This window comes from Temnothorax curvispinosus, unplaced genomic scaffold (genome assembly GCF_003070985.1).
Source record: "Temnothorax curvispinosus isolate PA1 unplaced genomic scaffold, ASM307098v1 QBEX01017816.1, whole genome shotgun sequence".
NCBI lineage: Eukaryota > Metazoa > Arthropoda > Insecta > Hymenoptera > Formicidae > Temnothorax > Temnothorax curvispinosus.
Window position 1 is genome coordinate 414,115 of NW_020227596.1, and position 24,525 is coordinate 438,639.

Below are 24,525 nucleotides of genomic sequence, written 5' to 3' on the forward strand. Positions count from 1 at the left end.
GTGAGTAAAGTATCTCACGGCGCGTCGGCGTAAATTATACGAATTGCCGGATCGCCATTGCAATTTCAAAGTGTCCCGAAGGTAAAACGTTGCGGACCAGGGAGCAACTCGTAAACCACTGGCCTATATCGTGCTGTCCGATGCATTTTCGTCCGGCTCTGGTCCTTTCGCGTTGATCAGCATCGCCACCGACTCGCCCCAATCCTCCACCACCACTCGCGGCCACCACCGCTACCGCCAGGCGGCAGGCATCGCCGCGCCAGTGGCGTCGTAGCAACCACCACTACGTCGCCACCACCACCACTATCGCCGCTGCCACCGCCGTCGCCGTCGCCGCCTCCTGTGGCCTGTGCTAGCCGGCGGCGGTTCACGGTAGTGTCCTCGAACACGGCATGCACGTATCGTGCTGCGAAAGTTTTACGAGTCTCGCGGTGCGCCAAACGAGAAACGTGTTCGTGTGCCGACGTCGACGTCGGCGTCGCCGTCGAGACGTGTGAGAAACCGGGACAACGACGGCGCGTTCCTCCCCGAAAGAATCCGCTCCCTCCTAGGCTCGACTTACGCACCGCAGCGCGTGTGTGTGGGAAACAGGTTCTTAGAGCATGCATTATTTCGTTTCCGTCAGCGGGGTTTTAGCCCGCGCAAACGGGCTCCCCCGAACTCCCTGACTTCGGAGGAAACGCGACTTCTTCCCGCGATCGTAACGTCATTTTTTGTACAATATTCTCTTTCATATAAAATCTTCGCTTACAGTTTTAAACGTCGACTCGTGCTCGTTGGATGTGTCACTCGCTGCGTCGCGGACGAACGCAAAGCTTCCAAATTTGGATCGATATGTTTACGTTTACTGGAAAGTGTGCGATTTCCGCGTGCTGCTCCGACGAGAACAAACGTCCAAATCACCTCAAGTGGAGCACTTACGATTGTTCGTGAATAGTGTCAAACAGGTTTTCATTTGTCACAACTGTCAACAGCAAAAAGCGAGAGTAGGATTTGTCATTGTCAATGGTAGTCAATGTAATGATATCTTTGAACGAGCTTTTAAATTAAAGATCATCTATGCCGACGAGTGCCGCAGCTTGCTACAAAATATCGGATTACAATGAACCTGCTAAGAGAAGTACAAACGGAAAGAAATACTTCAAAGCTGCCTCAGAACTACGGGATGCCAACTATTCGAAACTGCCACCAATTTTGAAACTGCCGCACCGCTTTAAGGAATCAATCTACTGCGATAGTTCTTTTTCCTGTGTGCGTGAATAGCAGGCAAAATTTCGATTCTGCCCAACGTGAAATGAACGAACGACGAATAGACGAAATGGTGTGTATGTGTGTATGTGTGCGAGAGAGTGAGTGAGTGAGTGAGTGAGTGAATGAATGAGTGAGTGAGAGAGAGAAAGAGAGAAATTCATGGATTAATCTTTCGTATTACACTTAACGCATTCTAATTCCCGTATACGCTCCGTATTAGTAAATCGGTTTTTTCTGATATAACATATTTTAATAATCCGAAAAATATGTGCTGAAATCAATGTCGCTAGCAGGTTTGTCACAATCTGACTTGACATTCTAATCCAAGAGGTGTTTGAAATCAAAACTCAAGTAATCAAATTAAATCTCCAGACAACATTATTCTCAATCACGTTTTTCGAAACAACTCTTACAGCTCTTGAATCATTTGATTATAGGCTCGTGTATTTTGTGTTACATATTTCGCTCTTAATTATTGTCGTAAAAGATATTAATTTTTTATTTAAAAAAGAGGGCAAACAAGCACCAGTTTAACGGCGGTCATCGGTTGCCTTCTATTTAACCGCGTAACATTTTTTTTTACGCAGCACTCTTTTTCCGAAGCCTGTGGCGTGGGCTCGGACGTCGTTGCGCGCATTAATCCGTGGTTTAGCGAACCAATTTAAATATCAGCGTCGCGCTCGACGCAATTTTATATCATTTCCGATATCGCGCGCCTGTGTGGGTGGGTTTAACGCTGCGAAAGCCCTCCTGCCGCCCTCCCTGCGCTGGCCCCCTCCGTCCCCGTTGCCCCCGCGCAGCCTTCGTTCGTCTCCCTACCCTTAACACGAACCGTTACGCATCCACACCAGATATGCGTGTTTTACGATGCGTGTCGTCGCGTACTCCGTCGTCTTCTTCATCCTCGTCGTCTTCGTCGTCGTGATCGTCGTCGTCGTCGTCGTCGTCGTCGTCGTCGTCGTCGTCGTCGCCGTCGTACTTCTCCTCGTCACCGCCGTTTGTAAACGAGCGTGTGACCAGCTCTCGTACGCGATGCTCGTAACGTCGTCACTTTGCGGTATCTTGTGAGAGAAAGAAAGAGAAAAAGAGAAAGAGAGCACGCGCGCATGCGCATGTGCACGCACGCAATTCCATACAGTGGCGCGTCTTCGTTTTTGAACGTGTTTATTCGATACGATGTCGTCATAATACCGATATCTTCCATTTTTAGCACCTCAAAATAGGATCGGATTCAAAGTTCGTCGAAATGTTTCTCGTTGAAACTCGGGCGATTCTCCCCGATTTTTTTCGTCATTCCGGTCTTCCCATTTCCTCCTGTAGTAAGGAAACGATCCGGTGAACACTCGGGACACCCGATATATGTGCAGCCGAAGAGCGCGCAGCCGGCCGGCCGGCGAACGTGCGTGCGCTGGCGCGCGCGAATCAGTGCGCGGCCGAATGCGTCGCGTATGCGTGCGCGCCCGTCAAACACACCACATTTTGTCCGCGACCGATTTTTTTTCGCCGTTCCTCCCGTCGCGGAAAGGGCGAGATCGGGAGACGTCGAAACGCCGCGAGTTTCGGACGACGGTACCGTACGTAAAACCGTACAGCAACAAGTGACCTCGACGTCGGTTGGCAACCGGGTGGACGCGATTCGAAGTGCCGGTCCTCCCACCCCCGTGGTTCACAGGCCTTACCCGCTTGTCTGCCTGCCTGTTTGCCCGCCCGTTCCGCCCGCGCGGGGTGATCCCTCGATGTTCGCGCGACTTCTTTGTTTCCGCGATGCATCCGCTCGGACGGGATCGGCGGCCGCGCTTGTGAGAACCAATGTGACGCCCTGAGGGTGAAGGGAGGCAGGAGGATCTGTTTGGGTTTCGCCACGGATTCGCGAAGAAGTCGAGTCTGGTAAAAATAATTACGCGGAAGCGCGTCCCTCTTCTCTCTTTCCCTCCCTGACCTCGTTTACGTCACGATTTGAACGCTAGAAGGACCAAACGCGAGCGCGCAACGGTCCTTCGAGACAGGGCGTCGCGTAGTCTCCGTCTTGGCGGTTGGCGGCAGATCGAAAGTCATTGAAGCGCGAGACACGGGAGACGATGGAGGATGGAGGGCAAGACCGCTCGCGTGCGACCGAGCAATTCCCGTTCTCCGCTGCCCAACGAGCGCGCATCGCGCGCTGTCAATAGCGCGCGTCCCACCCATTGTCATCTCTCGTTGTCGATCAACGGCCGACAGCACCGTGTACAGTCGTCATTAGCCGTCCGCGACGCTCAGGGAATCGGACGAGTCGAAATCTAATAATAAACGCATCTCCTTCCGTCCGTTTCCGTCGCTCCAGGGAGTTCCGGAGCAGCTAAAGGCTCGGGAGAAGGAAGAGGGCAAAAATGAGCGCCGCTCGCGCTCGGCGGCCGCGAGCAAAAAAAAATGGGGGGGAGCTTCGGGTACACTTTCGCCGACCTCGCGCGCGAGCCGGCCGAGCTCTTCGGCTCTCTCGCGACAAAGGCCGCTTGATTCAAGGTCCCACGGATGTGCACGCGCACACGCACCGGGTTCTCTTCGTGTACGCGCGGCCCATTCGTCCGCGGCGTCCGAGTTGCATCGAGGACGCTGTCGGGATGAAGTTTCTTCCACGATATCTTCTTTTTTTTTTTCAACGATTAAATCTCAACGCGTTGAATCGTGCTGATAAAATCGTTCGACGTTTGTTTTCGATCGAGCACAAAAGTTGGTAAAATTCTTCAAGATTTTCTTAATTCATTCATTCTCTTTCTCTCAAGATCGATAGTCGGTTGGTTGAAGGATGATATTGCGCTCTATAATAGCGACGATTTTCTTCCGATTTTCTTCAACTCGATTTCGCGGCAGACGACTTGCAATTGTCTTGAATTCTCCGAAAAGTTCAAATCGAATTTACAACACTGAAGGTACGTCTTTCCTTTTCTCGTGCGTTAATCCGCTTTCTCGCGATGGCATCGCGCTAATTTCGGCATTACGCTGCGGCAAAAATGGCGCGCGAACCATTTTACCCCTTTTTCTTCTCGATACACGGCAAACAGCACGACGCGTGCTCGTATTCTCCAAAGCTAGTCCGGAGTTAGCGTACAGAAGTGTCGTGCTATGAAACTTTTGCTGTTTGCGCTCAGTTACTTCGATATCTTTAAAGACTTGATAAACGTACGTCTTTGTCTTATGTTCTTCATATGAGTTTCTGTGGTTCATTATGTGTTTAATAATCTAAAGCGTAGAGTTTGCAAAGTTAAAATTATCCAGCGTAATTCAGAATCGTTCTTTCAGTGGCGCGTGAAAACGCCAATTTCTCCCGTCGCCGCCGATTCGATGGAATGTCATCGCGAATTATTCAACTTCGCGAATCGGTGAGCGAGTGCGATTTTTCTCGGCGACGTTTGCGTTAGCGACGCACGGCTAATATTAATTCCAAGCGTGTGGAATCTCCGGGTCTCTATGGCAGCTGGTTTATATGCGCTTCTCGGAATTTGCGTCCTGCGCTTCGCCGCGGACGAAAGAATCCGCAAACGACTCGTTCTCTGCCACGACTATACGGAGTGTCCCAAAAAAGGTGTCCCTCAATGTCTACATTTTGTTCTTTGAGGAATTTCATAGCTTCTTTGTTAAAAGTCTCATCCAAAGCGTTTATTATAACATACTAATTTTGTAAATTTTATTATTAAAGAGAGAAAGAGAGAGAATTAAGGTTTATGCTATTTATTTTGGAGCTTAAAACGTAATTTTGTAACTCAGATGATACATTAATTAAACATTAAATCAATGTTTATTAGAGAAATCGTTCAGTGATGGAAATCCAACGATCGATGTTTTAAATCACCCTATATGTAGCGGGCGACGGTGAGATTGAATTTTTGTGCATGCACCTACAGTCGATTCGACGAAAGTGCAACCGGAGATAGAAAACTAACGGGTGTCAAATTATTTTTACGCGTAAAGTAAGAATTAAAGAATTAAATTTTGTTGCTTTTATCATTTCTGTTAGTCACAAATTTACTTTTGTCTATTTCAAGTAGGAGTTTTAAATGAGATATATTCCATCATTCATAGATTTTGAAAATAATTGAATTTTTAAATATCCTTCAATAAAACCGATATCATTTTTATTCTACAATTACTTTTTTCTTCTAATTAGGCTTACGGAAAAGGCAACTGTCTTGAATTTATCTTTATCCCATAACTCGGCATGTATAAAGCTATATATCGTTTGGAACAAAAAATAATACTATCCAGAATTTATGCGCGCACTATCGGCACAAGATTCGCGACCTTTAAAGACTAAAGTTCGCGATATTCAGTGTAGACCAAGATTTATGGACATTAGCAAAGTTCAATTGCTGAGACGAGAAGGGTCCTCCTGTACGAAATTCATTCAACCAGTTCAATTATTAGAATCCGCATAAATAGCGTGCCTCATTAATTATGGATCCATAATTAGATTGCACAAAATATAATTGTATACATCCGCGTAAGCATGTATTAATTGCAAGAACGACTTAAACTGAACTGTAAATTGTAAAAATTTAAAGGACAGATATTTAGATTGTCGCAATTCGCAATAATCAAAATTGAATGCGAAATAAAATCTTGATTTTTCGTGTTTATTAGTGTGCGTGTGTGTATATATATGTATGTGTGTATGCGTACGCGCGTGCAAAGTAAACGGTATCACTTGCGTGCAGCGCGAAATAGTGGAAGCATCTCTGCAAGGTCAAGCCGCGAGCGAAAGTGCTGGCCAAACGACAGTGCAAGTTTCCAGCGATAGCGAAAGCACCGGGCGGTCACAGCTGTAAAGCTATTAGAGTTTGAGGGTGGAAAACGGGACGGGGCGGGGTGGAGGATGGAAAAGCAACCGCTACATAGCGGGAGCTATCGCCGCCTATATATCTGCGTGCTTTGCGAAAGCCATGCTTACAGTCGTACGCGCATGTTACCTGAATTACATACAGGGTAGTGGAAGAGGGACGAACCTATTTTCAACGGACCTCCCATCTGTGGTATCGAAACAAGCTGATCGTGACTGTAACAATGCCCCTTCGTAATTTTGATTTGGTCCAAATGTGCCTCTCACTTTTGGTCATATTAAAAATTATACGTCTGAAGTTAAATTATACGTGAATAACAAGTCCGTGCCGTTTTCGCCACCCTGTGACGGAGTTTGTGCCGTACGCGTTATGGTTGTGTGCGTGTGGGTGAGTGAGTGAGTAAGTGAGTGAGAGAGAGAGAGAGAGAGAGGGGAAGAGAGAGGAGACGGGTAGGAGACGGATAGGAGAAAGAGGAGCAGCGAGAGAACAAGAGAATAAACATCGATCGATATTTCGCGGAGGACTAGCAGCCCGATTTTAACGACGGCGACGAAACTCTCGCGACTGCGAACAAATCTTTTTAGACTTGACTCCAAAGTCTACATCTATTTTAATACTCTAAATCTAAATATTAATTTTTGAGAGATAGATTTGTTACATACAGGGATGAAATAGTTCAACATTTTGTTTACTTTTTAATACTTTTTATTATTTTTTTCAAATTATTTCCAAAATTATCGATTTTGTCAAAGAAGTCTTTACCATCAATGACACGTCCGTCTTTTCTGTCTTCGATCGGACTGCTCCACTCGGAATGATGTGACGAGTTCAAAGCCATCGTCGGTCTTCTAAGCAACGTGAATGAAACGGCTAGGCGCGAGTATCAAAGCGAGCGTACGAGTTGATGGTGTGCGAATACCAACGCCGAACGTAATAGTAGCCTTGGCTTAGCGATGGTCACGTTATAAGCAACGTCTGTGACACATTCTCGCATAGTCTCGCGTCACGTGCGCGCTCCCGCTCGCGTGATGTATAACGTATTCGTTGATCCGCGCTTGCAGCTCCATTTTTTTTCGTCGATTTTTCCACCCTCGGTATAACGTGCAAGTGCTTTGCGAATCAGTTTAACGCCGATCGAGTAATCATTCTATATCATACCGGGAAAAAATTTCACTTTCTCACTATACAGAAATGGCACAAATATCTGATGGACAAATCTTTCTGTTTTCCTGTTTCAGATCGTACAAATCAACCGCCTTCTAACAAGCCACATTAACCTCAAGTGATTTCTATTTTCTTACGAAACGCGAAAGAAATATGTAATTAGTATGTTTATATCGATTTAAAGAAGGAACACACAAAAAAAGAAGATATCCCAAGAGCTTAGGTTCAGAAGAAGACAAAAGAGATTAAGAGCTATATTAGCTAATAAGTGTACAAAGTATATCTAACTAAAGGAGGAAAACAAGAAACAGATAAAAACAAACAAATAAATAAACAAGTCCGCCAGTGCCAAATTGAGAAAGAAAGCAAAGTGAAAGTGATCGTTGTAACAGAGAGAGAGCGAGAGAGAGAAAGAGAGCGAGAGTAGAGTAGAATAAAATAAGATTTATTTTATCTTGGAATATAAAAGAAATAACCTTTTAGGCAAACACATGCAGTGTTATCTACAAATTTCATAAGAATAAACACACAATCGAGTGCAAACGTACAGCATTTTAATTATAACAGAAGGAAGAAAGAGAGAGCGGCGACAGAGTGATACAGTGCGAGAGCAGGACCGTAAACCAAAGAATCTACCATTTTTTCTATTAATCATTCATCGAATAACGATAATCTCTCGTCAAGTGAAATAATAGTGAGACACACACCGATTTCTTCGTCAGAGCCAGATTAATTAAGCGAGCCGGCATACAATTTTGTAGAGGTTTATAGAAATAGCCGTAAAATATAAGTGAATTTTTTAAACTGGACGCGTCACGTGACAGATTTTCGCCAAGCGAAAAGAAGAAGAAGCAGACAAAGGGAGGAATCAATCGGATTCGCTTGAACACTCCCAGAGTAACCGATCTACTTCAGTTCGTAGCCTAAACCTGTTGAGTACAAAACGACACAGAGTTAAAGATATAGATAGACAGAAGCGAAGAGAAAGGAAGAAGAAGAAGAACGAGAGGACGAGCGTAATATCGAAGAATAGACACAATTACCTGGAAGACTACGTACGACCGGGCCCAGTTCCAGACAAGTGTAACTACTCCGGAATCTACTTCGAGATCAAGATTTGCGCGAATATCGCGGATGCCAATCCAGAGACGACACTCCATCGTCATCGGGGAAATCGGATCTCCAGGATCCGATTCGACAAATTAACAGAAATCGGAGTCCGATCTGTTGATCGAGAAAGGCGCCAATGTCGCGTATAAAAATTTCGTTGATTATCCGCTCGAAGAAGACCAGATAATCTCGAGCTTTCGGATCCAAAAAGGACGAGCGTCCAAAGGCCGCTCGCGCGATCCTCGGGAAGAGTTCCGGCAAGAGGATCCACCACCAAGTGGGGACGTGAAGCTCGCAAGCGAGGTGGAGGAGTTAAGGTCGCGATGACGTGGCGGGGAAGATGAGCGCCGAGGTGACGAAGGAGGTCGTCGCCACCGAGAGGGTCCCGACGAGCCCTCCGGCGGCGATCGCGACCTCACCGGGCGGCACCGGCGACCTGTCGGCGCGGCATCTGCCGCCCTTCAGCAGCTTCGCCGGCGAGAACACGATGGACGCCTCGACGACGTTGACGACCCTCCACCCCCAGGACGGGATAGGCCTGATGGCCTGGGACTCGTACTACGAGGGCCTGACCGGCCGGCTAATCGACGTGGTCCCGGCGAGCCAGTACAGACCCTGGGAGTCCAAAGGTGGCGGCGTGGAGGGACTGCCCAGCTTCGCAAGTCAGTTCACCGCCCCAAGCGAATCCGAACCTCAGTTGACGGCGTTGACGCCTTTATCACCGGCGTCCATTTCGCACTCGCCGCCGGTTACATCGGCCGTGGGCCTGCCGAGCTTCCACACGCTTGGAACCCCGCTGCCGGCGCCGCATCCGCATCGCGGAGCGGTCGGTTATCCACTGGTACCGGCGCCAGTACAGGCTCGAGAGGTCCCGTCCCTACAGCAGCAGATGCTCGACGAACGTCACATACAGCTCTTGGGCTCCAGCCCGGTCCAAGCGTTCCCGCCACCTCCACCGGGTCATCCGCATCATACAGTGCTGACGGTAGTAAAGCCTGAATATCCGCAATTGCACCACGCAAATTTCCAAAACCCGATGTCGACCGTACTGGACTCCTCGCCGACTTCACGGCCGATCGGCATCGACGGCCGTAAAAAAGAGCGCAGAAAAATCCGCGCTGGTTCAATGGAGTCGGAAGATGGCGGGGGCGGTGGTGGTGGCAGTGCTGGTACCGGCAACGTAGAAAGTTCCGGTCAAGTCGCCGCCGTCTCATCTACCGCGAATCGCGGCGTGCACCATCTCGGCGGGGGTATGACCGACGGGGATGGTGACGGTGGCCTTGGCGACAAACCGGCGAAGAAAAAGCGGAAGAGATGCGGCGAGTGCATAGGCTGCCAGCGCAAGGACAATTGCGGGGATTGCGCGCCGTGCAGAAACGACAAGAGCCATCAAATCTGCAAGATGAGGAGATGCGAGAAGCTGACGGAGAAGAAGGTGAGTGAACCGTTAACTCAAACGAATCGTGTTATTGACATCGTGGCATTTATTTACAATTTTTTTTCACGTTATTTGCGTAAGAGTAAAACTCATGTTTTTGTTGATAGCGATTTGCGTTGATAGATAAGATACAAACTTACAGATAAAACGCATATACATTTATATATGTATAGTTTGAACTTGGCCTCAATGCCTGAGTGTGCCGTGAATCCCTGAGGGAAATACAGAAATACAGATAACCGAGGTGGTTTATTATTGTAGCGACAGTGAATAGAGGGTTGGCGGGTTGACTGGCTGACTGTTCAACTGCTACCGCGCAACTAGGGATGGCGTGGAACTACCTACAATTCTGCGTTTGATCAGGGCCGATTTAGAATTGTCATATCGACAGATACGATACGACAGATGAAAAATCTAAATCTCGCCTGGGTCATTTCAAGCACAATAGATCTTTTAAAATGTTAAAATAGCTACGATAAATAAAAAATCAGCTCTTTATAGTCAATACGTAAATTCGATCACGTGCACAACATAAAGGAGCAATTTGTTAAAAAATCACCGCGATCTGTTTCAATCTGATTAGTAATTCAAGAACGTGCGGCGTACGTGTATATTGTCTATACGTCGCCGCCGCGGCCGGTGACTGTACGAACGTTCGATGTCTTGGGAAGGCGAAGCGCGCAGCAACAACGACTGGTAAAGCGGTCTCGCTTATCGTAGGGCAAGTTCAAGGCTCACCGCGGGTCATAATAATCGTATCGAACGTCGTTTCTCGTTCAGAAACAGTCGTTGTTTGCCGGCGACACGCGCGCCGAACCGTACGTCTCGCCCCGACGACGCCGACGCCGTCAATACAAGTCCGCCGATAACACTCCGCTATTTATCAATTAGCATTTCGTTGATCGATGCACTTTATAGCTTACCGATAGCGCGCTGTAATCTAATCGGCATTTAAGGCGACCAGGTATTTATGAGACTTCTCACAAATTCCTTGTTTTCTGATCAACAACGTGGCGCAATAAGAATGAAATTCTGGGTGTTTTCCGAGTTTCGAAATTTCGGGGTTTTTTTTTTTTCAAGATTTTCTAAGTCACCAAATTCCAGAAGCTCGATCTTTTCTCCTATCTGCCAGCGTGTCAGATTTCCGGCGGCTATTTTTGGCGACGCCGAAAGTCGCGCGGGGGGGCCCGAAAGAAAAGGGATGATAGATCGCCAAGAGTCGAAGACCGCTGTGTACAGGCGCGCCGTCACAACAACCCCGCACCCCCTAGAACTTAACACCCTCTTTATCCCAAGGGAAGGAACGGCCGGGCCGTCCCCGCTGTCTTTCCTTTCGCCCGCGAGAAAGAACTCTGGTGAGTTCATCGCACACCTGCTGTCGAGAGGCCGTATCCACCCTTCCCCTTGACTGCCGGTCTGATTTTTATCGCCTTCCTCCTTGTTTTGACCCGATTTCTCATAAACACGATGGATCATTGACCCACCGCATCTTTTCGGAGCGTCTTCGCACTGTTTTTACTCCCTTTTCTCCGATAGCGGATAAGAACACAAAAAAAATAAGTTTTCGCATTCGTATTTCTTACACATATACAGAGTGTGGCGTTTCGTTAAATGTGAACGTACTTTTAGATTTTACGGATTATGCTACGCATATCATTGCGTTTCGCTGCTCAACGATTTAACTCGATAATTATTTATAACAAACAGACGGAGATCGATACGTGTATACTCCGCAGCTGCGAATTGTCTTTCGCGAAGGACGAAAATAAATGCGAGCGGCGGCCACGGTGAAGTGGCGTCTCGGTTCCGGTTTCTCGATAAATCGAAACAACGGAAGCCCGTCAAAGCCGGCGAAAAGGCGGACAGGAGAACGGGCGGGCGACGAGGGGCTGGAAGAGGGGAAAAAAGAGAAAGGGGATCTGTTTCGTGCGCGGACGAGGGTTCGGTTACGTTAACTCGCAACGCGAACTCGGCTCGTCCCGACGAAGCGGCGAGGAGCGACGAGCAGCGAGCGGCGAGTCCCGCGGAGTGCATTACCAATGCTTTTTGCGTTATTCGCTTAAAGCGATAACCGCACGATAACCGGATACAATTCTCGGCTGCTCAGGGTTATCTGACGGCAGGCCAATCAACCCGTTCGCTCCTCGTCACGGCAAAATAATGCGACGGGCTCGTGCCGTCGCTGCACGAGTATTAAAAAAGACCGCACGTTGCGCATCAGTGTGTGATATTTTTCTCGATGTAATGTTTTGGGTCCGCTATCAAAAACTTGATTTATCTGGTATAATCTGTCGCAATGAGTCGACTAACGTTTAAATCTAGGTCGTTCACAATTTTCGAATTTAATCATACTCAATAATAAAACTTTTTCGTTTATTTTACGATTTCAATTTGTGGAATATTTATTTCTCTTCCTCTTCTTTCTTTCTTTGTCTCATTACGCTGTTCCATTTTCTTAGAAAAAATTCTTCCGAGTTTGGTAAATTATTCGTTGTTATCTCCGATGCGGGTATTCACGGCACGATCGAGTTCGTCGACTTGACGATAACGCTCTTGGAACAGAAGGACGAAAGCGAGGCGGAGTTATCGTGTAGGCCGGGTACAAAAACGAGCGTTTTTCGCTCGCGAATTTAAATGAACGAAAAGGCGGGACCGCTTCCGAGTCAGCCCGAGAAAATCGACTCCCGTCGCGGGGTCTGAGAGCGGGAGGAGGAAGGAAGGAAAACGTAGAAAGGAGCGCGGAGGGGTGTGAGGGAGGACCTTGAAGCTACGCAGTTCCCGCTAACGGCAGGAGTGTGTTTCTCGAGTCGATATATCGATCCCCGCCCCCACTCGTTGTTTCCTGCCGCGGGAAACAGGACTCGTTCTCTTTCTCCCTCTCCCGCAGGATGAGTCACAGCCTCCCCGCGCGCGCACACACGCACCCAGGCACGCACGTGCGACGGCCGCGCGAGCGCGAGCGTGCGCGCGCCTCGGCGATCTCGAATTCACTATGCGTTCAACGCGGGAGGAGAGACACGGCCGAAAGATATTTTTTCTTTTTCCCCGAGTTCCGTTCCACTTCTTTGTAATGCTTTTCTTTTTTAGTTTTGATCAATAAGCAAATATTTCCTGCGTATCGACGAGAGTGCTGAATGATGATCGTTGTTGAAGTATTGATTTGAAAGTTATCTCATATTGGACTAATGTGCTGCACTTGCCAGATAATTCGCATGATTTTGATTAAAGCGTGACACGAAACTTATTTGTCGTCGTCTCTCTTCCGGGGTCTGGTTTTCGCAATTACAACGATTCTTCACGCACACGTGCAAAAGGAGGGGAAGGAAACAGGGACGGGTAGAGGCGTAGGGAGATAAAAAGTATGGCGAGGGGAAACGTTCTCTTTTTCTTTTCGTCAAATTTTCAGGGCTTACGCGTTTATAGGAAATTCTTTACGTCTCTCCGCATACCACCCCCATCCCCCATCGCTACCGTCTTCTCTCTTCCTCGTTACTGGCCGAATTTTCTACGCACACGCGAAGAAAACGCACGCGGGAAATGTTTGCACACGCACTCGATCGACCCGTTTTGCCACGGTGGAGATTCCTTGCTGCACCCCTCTATCCCCAGCTTCCCCAATGTGTCTCACCCTCCACATCTCTCTTCCACGATAACTCCATCCCCTCTTCGCCTTCGTTCTCTCTCTCTCTCTCTCTCTCTTGCACGCGCGCGCGCAGGTGTTGTCTTTCTTCCTTCTTTCTCTCCTCTCACGTTGATACCCCTCTCCGGCTCTCTTTGACGCCGCTAGCATCCCCGCTAAGACTATTTGCCAGGACACAGGGCGAAAATGTAAAGCCAGTTCTACATTATTCAACTACTGGACGGGATTCAATGTAGACTCATTCGCGAACATGACTATTTCAATATTAACTTAATTGTAAAATTATACATCATTGTATGAGTCTTAACGTGTCATAATACGATGCAATTCACAGCCGTCGATATATAAAAGGTTCGATACAATCGAGTCGTTGGCAGAAACGTTTGTCAGAAATTCTGCTCAACCTTCCGAGAATCGCGCGAAGGGCAGTCATCGTCATCGTGAGTACGTAGTACATTTATTCACGTGCACTTAATGACAAAGGTAGAGTTCCCCGCTGCACGGTACAATTATTCTTGAAAAATGCAAAATGTTCGCGGTCGCTAGCTTCAAGATTGAGTAGACAACTGAGGAGAGAAAGAGCTTTTGGAAACAAAACTGAAAAAATTGATAACTTTCAGTTTTATTGTATACGAATAAAAATGTGTTTTATTTATCGAATTAAAGGAAAACAATTAGAAGACCTGCCGCACAAAGTGAACGATTTACATTTCCTATTGATATAAATTTCTAACGTTACATGCACATTTCTAATCATATAGCGAAACATGATGGTAACAAAGTGATTTGAGGTCAGAGGTGACGTTTTTATTAATAATAACGAATTAACAGAAGCCTCAGCGCACAGAGATACAAAATTGATGTATCGCTTTTTCAGAAATCATTCTCCAGATATCAAATCAGTCATAGCAATTTACTTTCTAGACGAATTTTCTGGTCCACCTTCTAATTTGAGATTCTTAGATATCTCATATAACGCTCTTGATTGTCTTGCATCGGAATAAATTTAGCGAACGCTGCACTCGTATTGCACGCGTCGCACGCGTGTTTCTCTATCGATTTCGGACGTGCGCCTAAATATCGGCGCGGTCTCAACTGCGGTCATGGTTTACGGCGGATTACGAGTATTGTGCGAAGCCCCGCGGAGGATATAATCTGGCTAGATTCGCTATATCGATTTTGAGTTGCAGCTCTGTGCATCGGGCGCGTGCGTGCGTGCGTGCGTGCGTGCGTGCGTGCGTGCGTGCATGCGTGCGAGAGCGCGTGTGTGCTCTGAGTCATAGCCCGTGCACGTATAGCGTATGGGTGACGCTGCGTACGCGTGCACGCGCTCCACACGCACACGTCAGATCCTTCGATCTCGTGACGAATCGATTGGAGAAATTAACTTAATGGCTTCCTATTTAGCTACTGAATCAGAAACGGCAGGCACAGGCTTAAATTCAATTTTACCGGCGTATATGATATTTAATATCTGAAAAATTGTTATCTCAGTCGACGTTCTGGTATATTAAAATTAGAATTGCTTTTTTTAATATTCGACAATAAATTGATCATAAAAGAAAGTCCTTGATGTTGTACTGGTGTATTCCTCGCCATCGGGGTACCTTGAATTTCAAAGGGAGTCCAAGGTCTGTCTTGGCTTCAGGGTCGGTGCCAGGGAAAGAGAAACTCTCGCTCTCTCTCTCTCTCTCTCTCTCTCCGCTCTCTCATGTATCGATCCTACCGCTTGCCGGATGTAACGTCTTCGAGGCGTTCGCGATAGCTAAACGCGAACGCAGCAAACTGCCGCCTCCGTTCCTCGTACACTTACGGCGTATATTTCGTTATACGTGATGTATATAAATATTCGATATCACGAGAAATATATTTGATAAAGAATCTCCGATAAACGACGAAAACGGATAACAAGAATAAACATTCGCCTCTTATCTGTTATCAATCATCGATTGATTATACGGCAGATTGCAGGCGAGTAGTTTTAATTCGCGCGAGCAATAAATAGTATAATTGTTATCCCACCCGTCCTCATTTGAGTGCACGATACTCGTGCGAGAAAAAACGACCTAATTAAGTAGTCTCGAATAAGCAAAAGTAACAAAAAAAATCATTAGTCGGAGCGAACTCATTTAAGTATCCGATAATCACGCAAATAAGAAGCAACTGCGAAATGACGATAATGAAAGAGGGACGCACAACGACTTCCACACAACGAGGGTAATCGCCGGAGAAACTCCTCTCGCGCGAACTTACTCCGGCCGGAAGAGCTCCAGCGATCTACCTCGATCTACATCGATCTGCCTCGGGAGTGTAGATATCGTCGCCGGGTACGTTTCGTTTCGGAGCGGTTGGAATCGTACGCGCGATTATAGTAAACGCGAGCGCAGGTAAAAAGCCCTGTACAGCTGTCTGACAGCTGCCGTGGCGGCAGCGGCGCGGCGCGCCACGCCGCGCCACATCAAGCCACGCCACGCCACGCCGTCCTATATACATACGTGATGAACCACCCTGTACATGGAGACGTCCGCGCATGCGTCCTGAAAATATTATACGTTTCACCTTGGTGCACGTGCACCGCTTCACCGCCGATGACGAACGTAACAGAATTAGTGGCGCATCATTTCATCCTTTTTCTGGGTTTCCACCCTTCGCCTCTCGGAGGGGAGACGCACATTCGCTATCGATATTGATTATCCTCCAGCGCGCGCGGACCTACAGATTCCAAGTCCAGTTCGGGAATATTCGTCTCGTACGATTTTCCTTGAATCTTTATTTTGTTTTTTTCATTTGCTTCTAATGTATTTCTCAGCTATAGAAATAATACATCGCGGTTTTTGAAATTTTTTGAAACACATTTTAATGTTCAACGATCAAATTGGATCGTACCGAGCTAGAGAGGCTCTTTCAATCATTTGGAGAGTATCATATATCGCTCGAATCTCGGCAAGTGTAGGATCGTCGTGCGCGGTGCGTAATCGCTGTACGACAGTCAATCGTTCGGTCAATTAAGAACACCGATTTGAAAGCTCTTCCATTTTCGCGCGACCAATTCCGAGCGTGTGCGCGTCGACGATCGTCGGTTCCTCCTGCCTTGCCGCGCGCCGCCGCGCCGTCCCTGCCGGTGGAGAGCTCGTTTCAGTTCGACCGTATTGCTTCCCATCGATTTAACTTCAAAGTCCTCGCGCAAAGCCGACGCCGGGTAAAAATGTCTCCGTATGCGTTCCGTGACGCGGACAAATCATGGACATACATGGGCTCTCGCTCCGATATCTTCTGGCCGCCGGCAATGAGTTCTCGCGCGACATTCGCACATCAGCGAACTCCTCAGGTCCGCGTTGTGCATCGCGTGCACAGATAAACCCGATGTATCGGCCTTCCGAAATGTTTTCCCGTCCGAACGCGCTTCCTATTCGCCCTTTCCGTTTTTCTCCATCACGGAGAAAGAAAAACGGAACGGTGTCGCTGAAAGAAGGAGAACGGGAACGATATCTCTCGAGTTGACTCCGGATCGAGCGAGACAACGCCACGGGAATTATGTCGACAATGCTGCTGATTGCCGGTTCATTATGACGTCATAGAATCTAGCTGGTACGGTATGTACCTACTGCTAACCTACCGCTGCCGATCAAGGATAATCGCTCTTAAGGCGCGTACAGGTCTCTTCAAAGTGCGAGAGTACGAAGGAAATGCTCGCGCCGCGCACGTTCGCGTGGATAATCAGCGGCAAGAGCGCGTGTGAGATGACAATTGTCAATTTTGGAGATCTCGCGCGATCTTGCGAGCGCGAATTTTGGGAGATAAATTCGGCGGAGGGTGAGGGGGGGCCTCCGCGTCTCGCCGCGGTTTCTCCGACGACTCTCATCTCGATCGTCATGCAAATGCGGATGCTCAGCGTGTAAACATAAATCACGGCGGCTGGGGACGCGCGATCGATTAACGGTTGCGAACGGTGAAGGCGACCGACGGGCGCGGGGCGAGGGTGAGAAAGGGAGACGCCATAATTCTCTTTCTCTCTTACGCGCGAGCGCTGACCCGATTTTCATCCGCCGATTAAAATTAATGGCCGTTTGTAATTGGGATTAGCCGTGGCGCGCGGACGCGGACGGTCCGCGGGGCGCGCGTGATCGGCGAATTGAAATCGGAATCGGCGGTGTCGAGCGACAGCTTGCGAGCATTTATTTCTCGCCGGCGCTACGCGCCGAGGGTGCAAGGGGTGCGCGTTCTTCGTTCATCGATCTTCCGGGATGGTCTTTTGTTCGCATTAATGGATGCCATGTGGCGCCATTAGGCGCGCTAATCTCGCCTCATAAATGGCAGTCGTGACAAAATCATATCTAAGTCATATCGGGCAATCGGCGCGAGGAGAGACGTCAGATTCGATCGCGGAATCTGCGTTTGATCCGTTCAATCGCGCCTTCCGCCGCGCCGCCCGCCGCAGCGTCCGCGTATACGTATTTTCAGAGTTTCGAGATTAGACATCTCGGGAAGAGTAATCCTCCGGGCGCGTAATCGATCCGAACGATTTGCCCTTCTTCGTCTCCTTCGGCTCCATCAGCGAGCCTAGAAACTAGATCCGCACAGCTGCCGCGTCGCACAGGCAGCCGAAACCGGAAGCCGTCGGCCATCTTGTTTGTACAGTAGCTATGGTTACCATGGGAGATCCTGCGAGCAAGAATTCGGTGTATGTACGTACATACATACGTACATACACACATACACACATACGTGCACGTCGATCCGTCACGGATCTTTTTGTTCGCTTTCGATGCACCGCGTATTCTCATTGGCGCGAGGCTGGTTTTAGATTTCTGGAATTTATGAGTCCAATCGCGTCGTGTGTGCAGAGATCAAGGGGGGAAGGGCTTTTCCTCTCCTTCCTTCGGTCCAGGACCCTTTTCGACGGGAAAACTGGCAGATGGTGACTCTTTCTATTGCATTTAATCGGCTTATCTCGCTGGTCCACCTTGAAAGATATAATCGCGCGTTCGTTTCTCATTCGTGGTTGCGAAGAAACGTTGCAGAGACAATGACGTGCATTCGAGCCGATACCTACCTGACGTACGATCCTCAGATTATTGATTATGAATAAGGCGTTGTGTCGATTTTCTGTGTTTAGACGTTAAATATTTATAAATTATTGTGCGCGTACTTTTCAATTTTTTTTGTGTTATAAAATGGTAGAAGTCTACGAATTATTATTCATTTTCTGATGTAATGAAGCAAAGGGTTTAGAGAGACATTAGTTTCAATGATTCGTAATAATCTAGATCTGTGAAAGTCTGTACTAGTTAGACAGAAAGAAAAAGAGGGTCGATAGCCCGTCGTTAAGCGCCCGAATTGTTGTCACCGAAATAAACATCCGGACACATCTGCGCGCGCATTTTTCACAGCCGCCGTAAAAGGAAATGAATTTCCTCCGCACGTGGTCCCTGTTTCATTTCGATTCACGCAGCTTCCAAAAGAGCCTAGACATCTGTCCAAGTTAGGAACAGTTGCCAGATTTTCTCTTTCTCTCGGATTCGATGAAGAAATCGATTTCGATAAATCCGGTAAAGATAAGGAAAAATTTTTTAAATACATAATATTTTTGGAGTTCCAAAAGCGATCCGAGCATAAGTAGATAATATTTTTTAATCTTTTTTCCACAGTAAGGTATTTAATATTTACATAATGTATTTACACATATTTCAGATAGTTAAGATAGGAAACTTTTTTTTTATGATACTTACATATCGGAGTGATAAAAATTTCAAAAGTTTGAATGATTTTGATAGCGCGAGGGAAAATTACCAAAAAAAAAAAAAAATTCTCGGAGGGGGACTAACGGCGCTCCCGTAAGCAAGTAACAAGATGCGTCTGATGTGTTTAACATGACAAAGAGGACAGACGCGCTTGATGCGCGTCACAGCATCGGGTCTCCCTGGAATCGCGGTAGCGACAAAAACCCAGGTATATATGTGCCGGCTGATCGATACGGTGGCCTGCGAGAGCGAGAGAGAAAGAAAGAGAGAGAAGAGAGAGAGCTCCGAAATATAATAATTGTAGACAGCTGTGAGCTGGGAGAGGATCGGTTGCTTTTGACATCCGTGCTAAATTGAACACAGCCCTTCTATTCATTTAAGATCCGGGTAATTCGTCCGTGCCCTTAATTTTTGTTTCTCTGCGCGCAAAATTTTGCGTATTTTATATCGCACGAGGGATAAAATAATGACGCCGAGCGGCACATCATCCTCGACAATATGTGCACCGAATTTCTCAAAAGATTCCGTAGAAGGATACCTAGAATATCGCGAGTATGAGATCGAGAAGTACTATTAAAGGGAGCCGGGGCCGGCGCGGGCGCGGCGAAGCAGAGCTCGCAACGGCAGAAGATAGCGACCGGGCACCGCGGCTATTATCGTACGGACACGTATGTAATGTATGTCTGTAGGTTAATGCAATTCGCTCAGATCTCATTGCGAGAATAGTGCGGCAGGGAATTGATTGATTGGCTCTTTCGTTTCAGCGCAACGAGTATACATAGTCGCGGTCTGTCGCCCGCGAAAATAGTGATACCTTGACCGTGAATACAGTCAGCGTTTTACCGGCTTCTTCACAGTCGCAAGTTTTTCTCGCTTTTCTTCTAGGAGTCGTGAGCACCCAGGTAGTCCAACGCGTTCGGGTCATTGACCTTATTTCTGTCCCTTTACGACCTTTATGTCGAAAGTAAACTCTAATGGCATATAATGGCCTCCTTTATGAAATCTAGCACTGCCGCCCGTTTTCTTCGCTGTAACTATATAATAATAATTATTATCGTTATATCTCGTTTTATTACCGCAGTGTGAACGTACTGGAACGATCAGATTTTACCAGAAGAAAGAAACCAATCTTTTTAACGGTTAATTTCGATCCGTATTGTTATGCTAAGGATATAAAATCGTAAAAATTTAAATCGCAAGAAGCGTTGCGATTGGCCGTTGATAAATGGAAAAAAAGCAGCGGCCGACGAGACAATGGCGGAATATTTTCATAGCGATTCGTGTTGCGGTGCGGCGCGGCGCGGCACGTCGGCAGCTACATCAACATGACCGGTTTCCATTGGGCGTTTTAACATCTGCCGCTTCGAATCTTTCAGCTGTGTGCGTGCGTACGCGTACATATAGATGCATGCGTGCGTGCGTGCATCTGTACGTGCGTGCGTGTCCTGCCACGCAACGTCGCGCGCCGTTTTCCCACTGAAAACGGCGATCGACACGCATGCAGATATACGGTATGCTACTGTACGTACTGTACGCCGGTCGATCCCAATTCCCGCCCTTGGGAGCGAGACAGCGATCGCCAGTCGATTCCGTCGGTTTTCGTAGAAAAACCGGGAGGAGAGGACAGCGACGGCGCGATGAGAACACCCTGCGTGGAATAGGGGGGTAAAGCGATGAATCATCGTATCCGTCTAGAAGGCAGGCTGTCTCTTTCCAGGCCGGAGAAGCGAAAAACAAACTGTTCACGACGCTGATCGAGCATTACGGTGCTTTCCGGCTGATACGTTGCTTGGCAGCAGCAGCAGCAGCAGAAGCAACAGCAGCGGTAGTTAGCCGACGTCTGCTTGCGCGCGGAGTTATGAACGAATTCTTGAGGTGGCGAGCGCCCATTCGACGGGCAGCCTAACAATTTTAATTAAAGACGGAAGGCACGCCGCGCGCCGGAATCGGGGCCGCCGCCGCGTACCGTCTTCCGATTAATCGTTGGAAATTTCTCATTTGGCGCCGCGCGTCGATCTAACCGAAGCGTTGTTGCTCGGAAAGATTAATCGTTATTTCGTCACGCGAGAAGAAATCTCTTCTTCTCGTTATCTCGGAGAGATGGAATCCAAATTTGGACCCTTTATCGCTCCGACTGTTTATTTAGGACATTCTTCCGTCCCCGCCGTGCTCGAAAGAGAAAATTATAAAATGCATGGAATATAAATAATTTATGATTCGATCATGCCTGCAATAAAAAACGATTTCTTTCTATATTGTCGAGTAAAGTCGATCCTTTCCGTGATTCCGGGCCTCCGAAAGAGGAAAGTGACGGACGGTCACTCTCTTCTCGCCGTCACTCTCCGTCGGTCAATTTGGCGCACTCTTTTTAGTCCCGTCCGTGTCTGCGAGACGGGAGAGCGAGAGAGGGAGAGACACGACCTGACTACGTGCGTACTACGCAACGATATAAATTGAATAGGTAGAGACGAACATGGCCGCTCGCTCGTTCGCTCGCACACTCGCTCGATGGGTAGAAAAATCCTGGGAACGAGACCCCTGTACAAGAGAGGCTCGGAACGAGTCAATGAAAATAAAAAGGATGTCAGATTGTCGCGGCGTCGGAAGTTACGGATTAAGTTAGGAAGTAGACAGTTAATGTCGCTTCGGAGAGAGAGATACGAAGATAGATAGAGAGAAAAAGAGAGATACATATCTGTTATACACATATATGTTACACAATTCTGCGCCGATTGTCGTCATTATTTTCGTTAAGGCTCGGAGAAACAGCGTTTGATTTAAAAAAAAGGACACGTGATCTTTACCGTCAATTCGGGTTTTTGCAAATTAAATCCTTTCATGTGAAGAGATTTAAGAAAGGACCACTCGAAGATGCGTTAAGCGGCAACTTTAATCGCAAAAGAATCGAATCAAGTACGAGACTGGATTCTGCGAGTGCAGAAAGGAATTTCGTCCTTGTTGCTTGTAGGAATAAAACAGATCGAATAATCTCAAGTAGTCCGGGATTTACCTCGACCTTGGCAAGTAACGTAACCACCCTACTTATACCTACACTTCGTGTAGTCGCACACTTTGAGGAGGGTTACAACTTACAACCGGGTCGGTTGATTTGCGTTTGAACGCGAGGACACCCCGCTTTCTCATCCTCTCCGTCATGCCACGTAGAATCGCTCGATTTAACCGGTCCGTGTACGACCAAGTTGATGACGCGATGAGTCGGCTGTGCCTCTGATTGGTATAGACGGCATAGCCGGCAAGGACGCCAAGCGTTCGAGTATTTTTGCTTTTAGTAGCGTTTATTATATTTTACAAATTTTCGATATTAGAACTGGAAAATGCAAATGTAACGTGGATAATTTTGCGAGGTAAATTTCTCGGCTGAAGATTTCCTTGAAGATTCCCTGCATTTGTGCAAATTGCCTTTTCATTAAACACAAGAAACACGGTCGATTAAACGAGCCGGCTGTCCACGCGATCACCCTTACCGGGAGGAGGAAAGTACTTGGAAGGGCCGACACCCTCGAGTCCAGGGGATGCTAATGCGAAGAACTGACCTAGCTATCCTCGCTGCCCCGTGTGGCGAAGGTGGCGATGGCGGGTGGCGGGTGGCGGCTGCTGTTAAGTAAAATACGATGTGGGGGCGTCCTTGACTCGACAAACGCCTCTTCTCTCCGCGCGGGTTCTGTATTAAGATATCAAATGGCCAAATCCGAGGGTTTCCCCTACTCCCGCTCGCCGAGACGTCATGTGCCTCGACATGGAACTACCCTTTTCTGGTGGTAATGTATCGCTTGCCCTGCTCTCGCAGTCTCTGGAGGAGCCGGGCAACGGGGGTGGCTTTCGGGATCATGAATGAAATCCCTCCTGGTGGCCCTACCCTGGGGTGTCCGACCCTCCGTACCTATTCCCCTGTCCTACTCCTGGGCAGGAGTAACAACACCCTTATGTTCAAAACAATAACATAACCACGTGCGATGGCCACGTGGTGATCCCTCCAAGATTTTGGCACGAAGGGGCAACCGCGGTCTACTCGTCGAGTGTCGAACAGAATTTACCCGCGTTTGCAGTAAATCTGAAGAAAATTAATCCGGTTGTTGTGATTTCCTTCGTCGCAAACGGAAAAAGTATTATTCAATTTTTTCAGAGTATATAGATATTCTTCCGATGCGTTATTTTTTTACATTGTAAAAGCTAAAAGATCGATATTACGATACACTGCGCAATCTGCTGATTCTTGGAGAATGATGACTGCTTATGCTTAAAGTTGATAAAAATAATAATTTATACAATCGTTCAACATCAGTAACGAATATTTTGACAAGTAGAAAAATTGCGCGAGGCATCGCGATAATAGCTGTCCTCGTTAAAAATAGCACCTGATGCAGAAGAAGTATTAAGTATTCCCCTCCTGCTTTAAAAGCAAGTTACTTCCATTACTTACACCTGCCGGCCGAGTCAGCACGCAGTTTCGCCCTTTCCACGCAATCCTCGCGCGGTGAAAATCGTACACAGCCGTCGTCGTCGTGTTGGCGCCGACAAATTTTACTTACCTACTTTTTCTCCAGTACATGAAAATTATTCACCGTGAAAAATATGACTTCTCGATAAGCGTGAATTTTTCTTCAGCAGATTTTCAATGAAAGTTTGCTGGGTTTTTTTTCTTTTCTCAAAATAATTAACCTTTGGATTTACATGTCTTTTTAAAATCTTTACTTATTCATATAAGTTGAATTTTATCTAAACGCTGAGCTCGATTTGAATTGAACGAGGGACGGTATTCGACGGAAAGACGACGTCGCGTCGCGCCGGTTTGCATGCGGAGCCGCCCTTGTGCCGTGGGCCGCAGGATTGTATGGAAGCCAGCTGCGAGTCGGCGAAGCGCGACGGACTGAGGCCGCGTGTACTCGGAAACGTTGTAAAAATAATTATTAAAGCCGTTACCACGCCGTACTACTTGTTCGTCCGTCTAACACGTGTACCGGCGACGCCACGGCCGGCGCGGCGGTCCAAGGTTCGTTGTGTGCACCTCCGGAAGTCGCGACCGCGCCGGTACGTCTCATCAATATAATGAAAGCATGTTCATTAATCGGGCCATTTCGAAAGCGATCAAAAAGCGTTCGTTTCGTTGTAAGAAGGGCAAATTACGAGGGAAAAAATATACAAATACAACGAAGCATGAGCAAAAGTTAAGATTGCTCTGTCGTGGCCGATATAATCGTTATTGCGAATTCTTTTGCCATTACGCGTCCCATTCGAAGCTGGTGGAAGAAATCGTCGTATTCGAGCCATTCTGTGTGGCGATTATTTCGTTACACGATTTAGACACGAAAAATAATCCCGCGGTTTTCTCGTCGGCGTTAATTACGGTCG

The 24,525-nt window shown here is 47.5% G+C and overlaps 1 protein-coding gene across 1 annotated transcript in view; it reads left to right on the forward strand.

The window, feature by feature from the left end:
* Positions 1-315: 315 nt before the first annotated feature.
* Positions 316-24,525, forward strand: part of LOC112467832 (DNA N6-methyl adenine demethylase-like) — a 51,124-nt gene continuing 26,914 nt past the window's right edge. The window contains exons 1-2 of the mRNA XM_025036690.1: positions 316-591; positions 7,301-9,771. Of these exons, the coding sequence (XP_024892458.1) occupies positions 8,677-9,771 (1,095 nt within the window). The 5' untranslated portion in view covers positions 316-591; positions 7,301-8,676. The remainder of the gene's footprint in view (positions 592-7,300; positions 9,772-24,525) is intronic.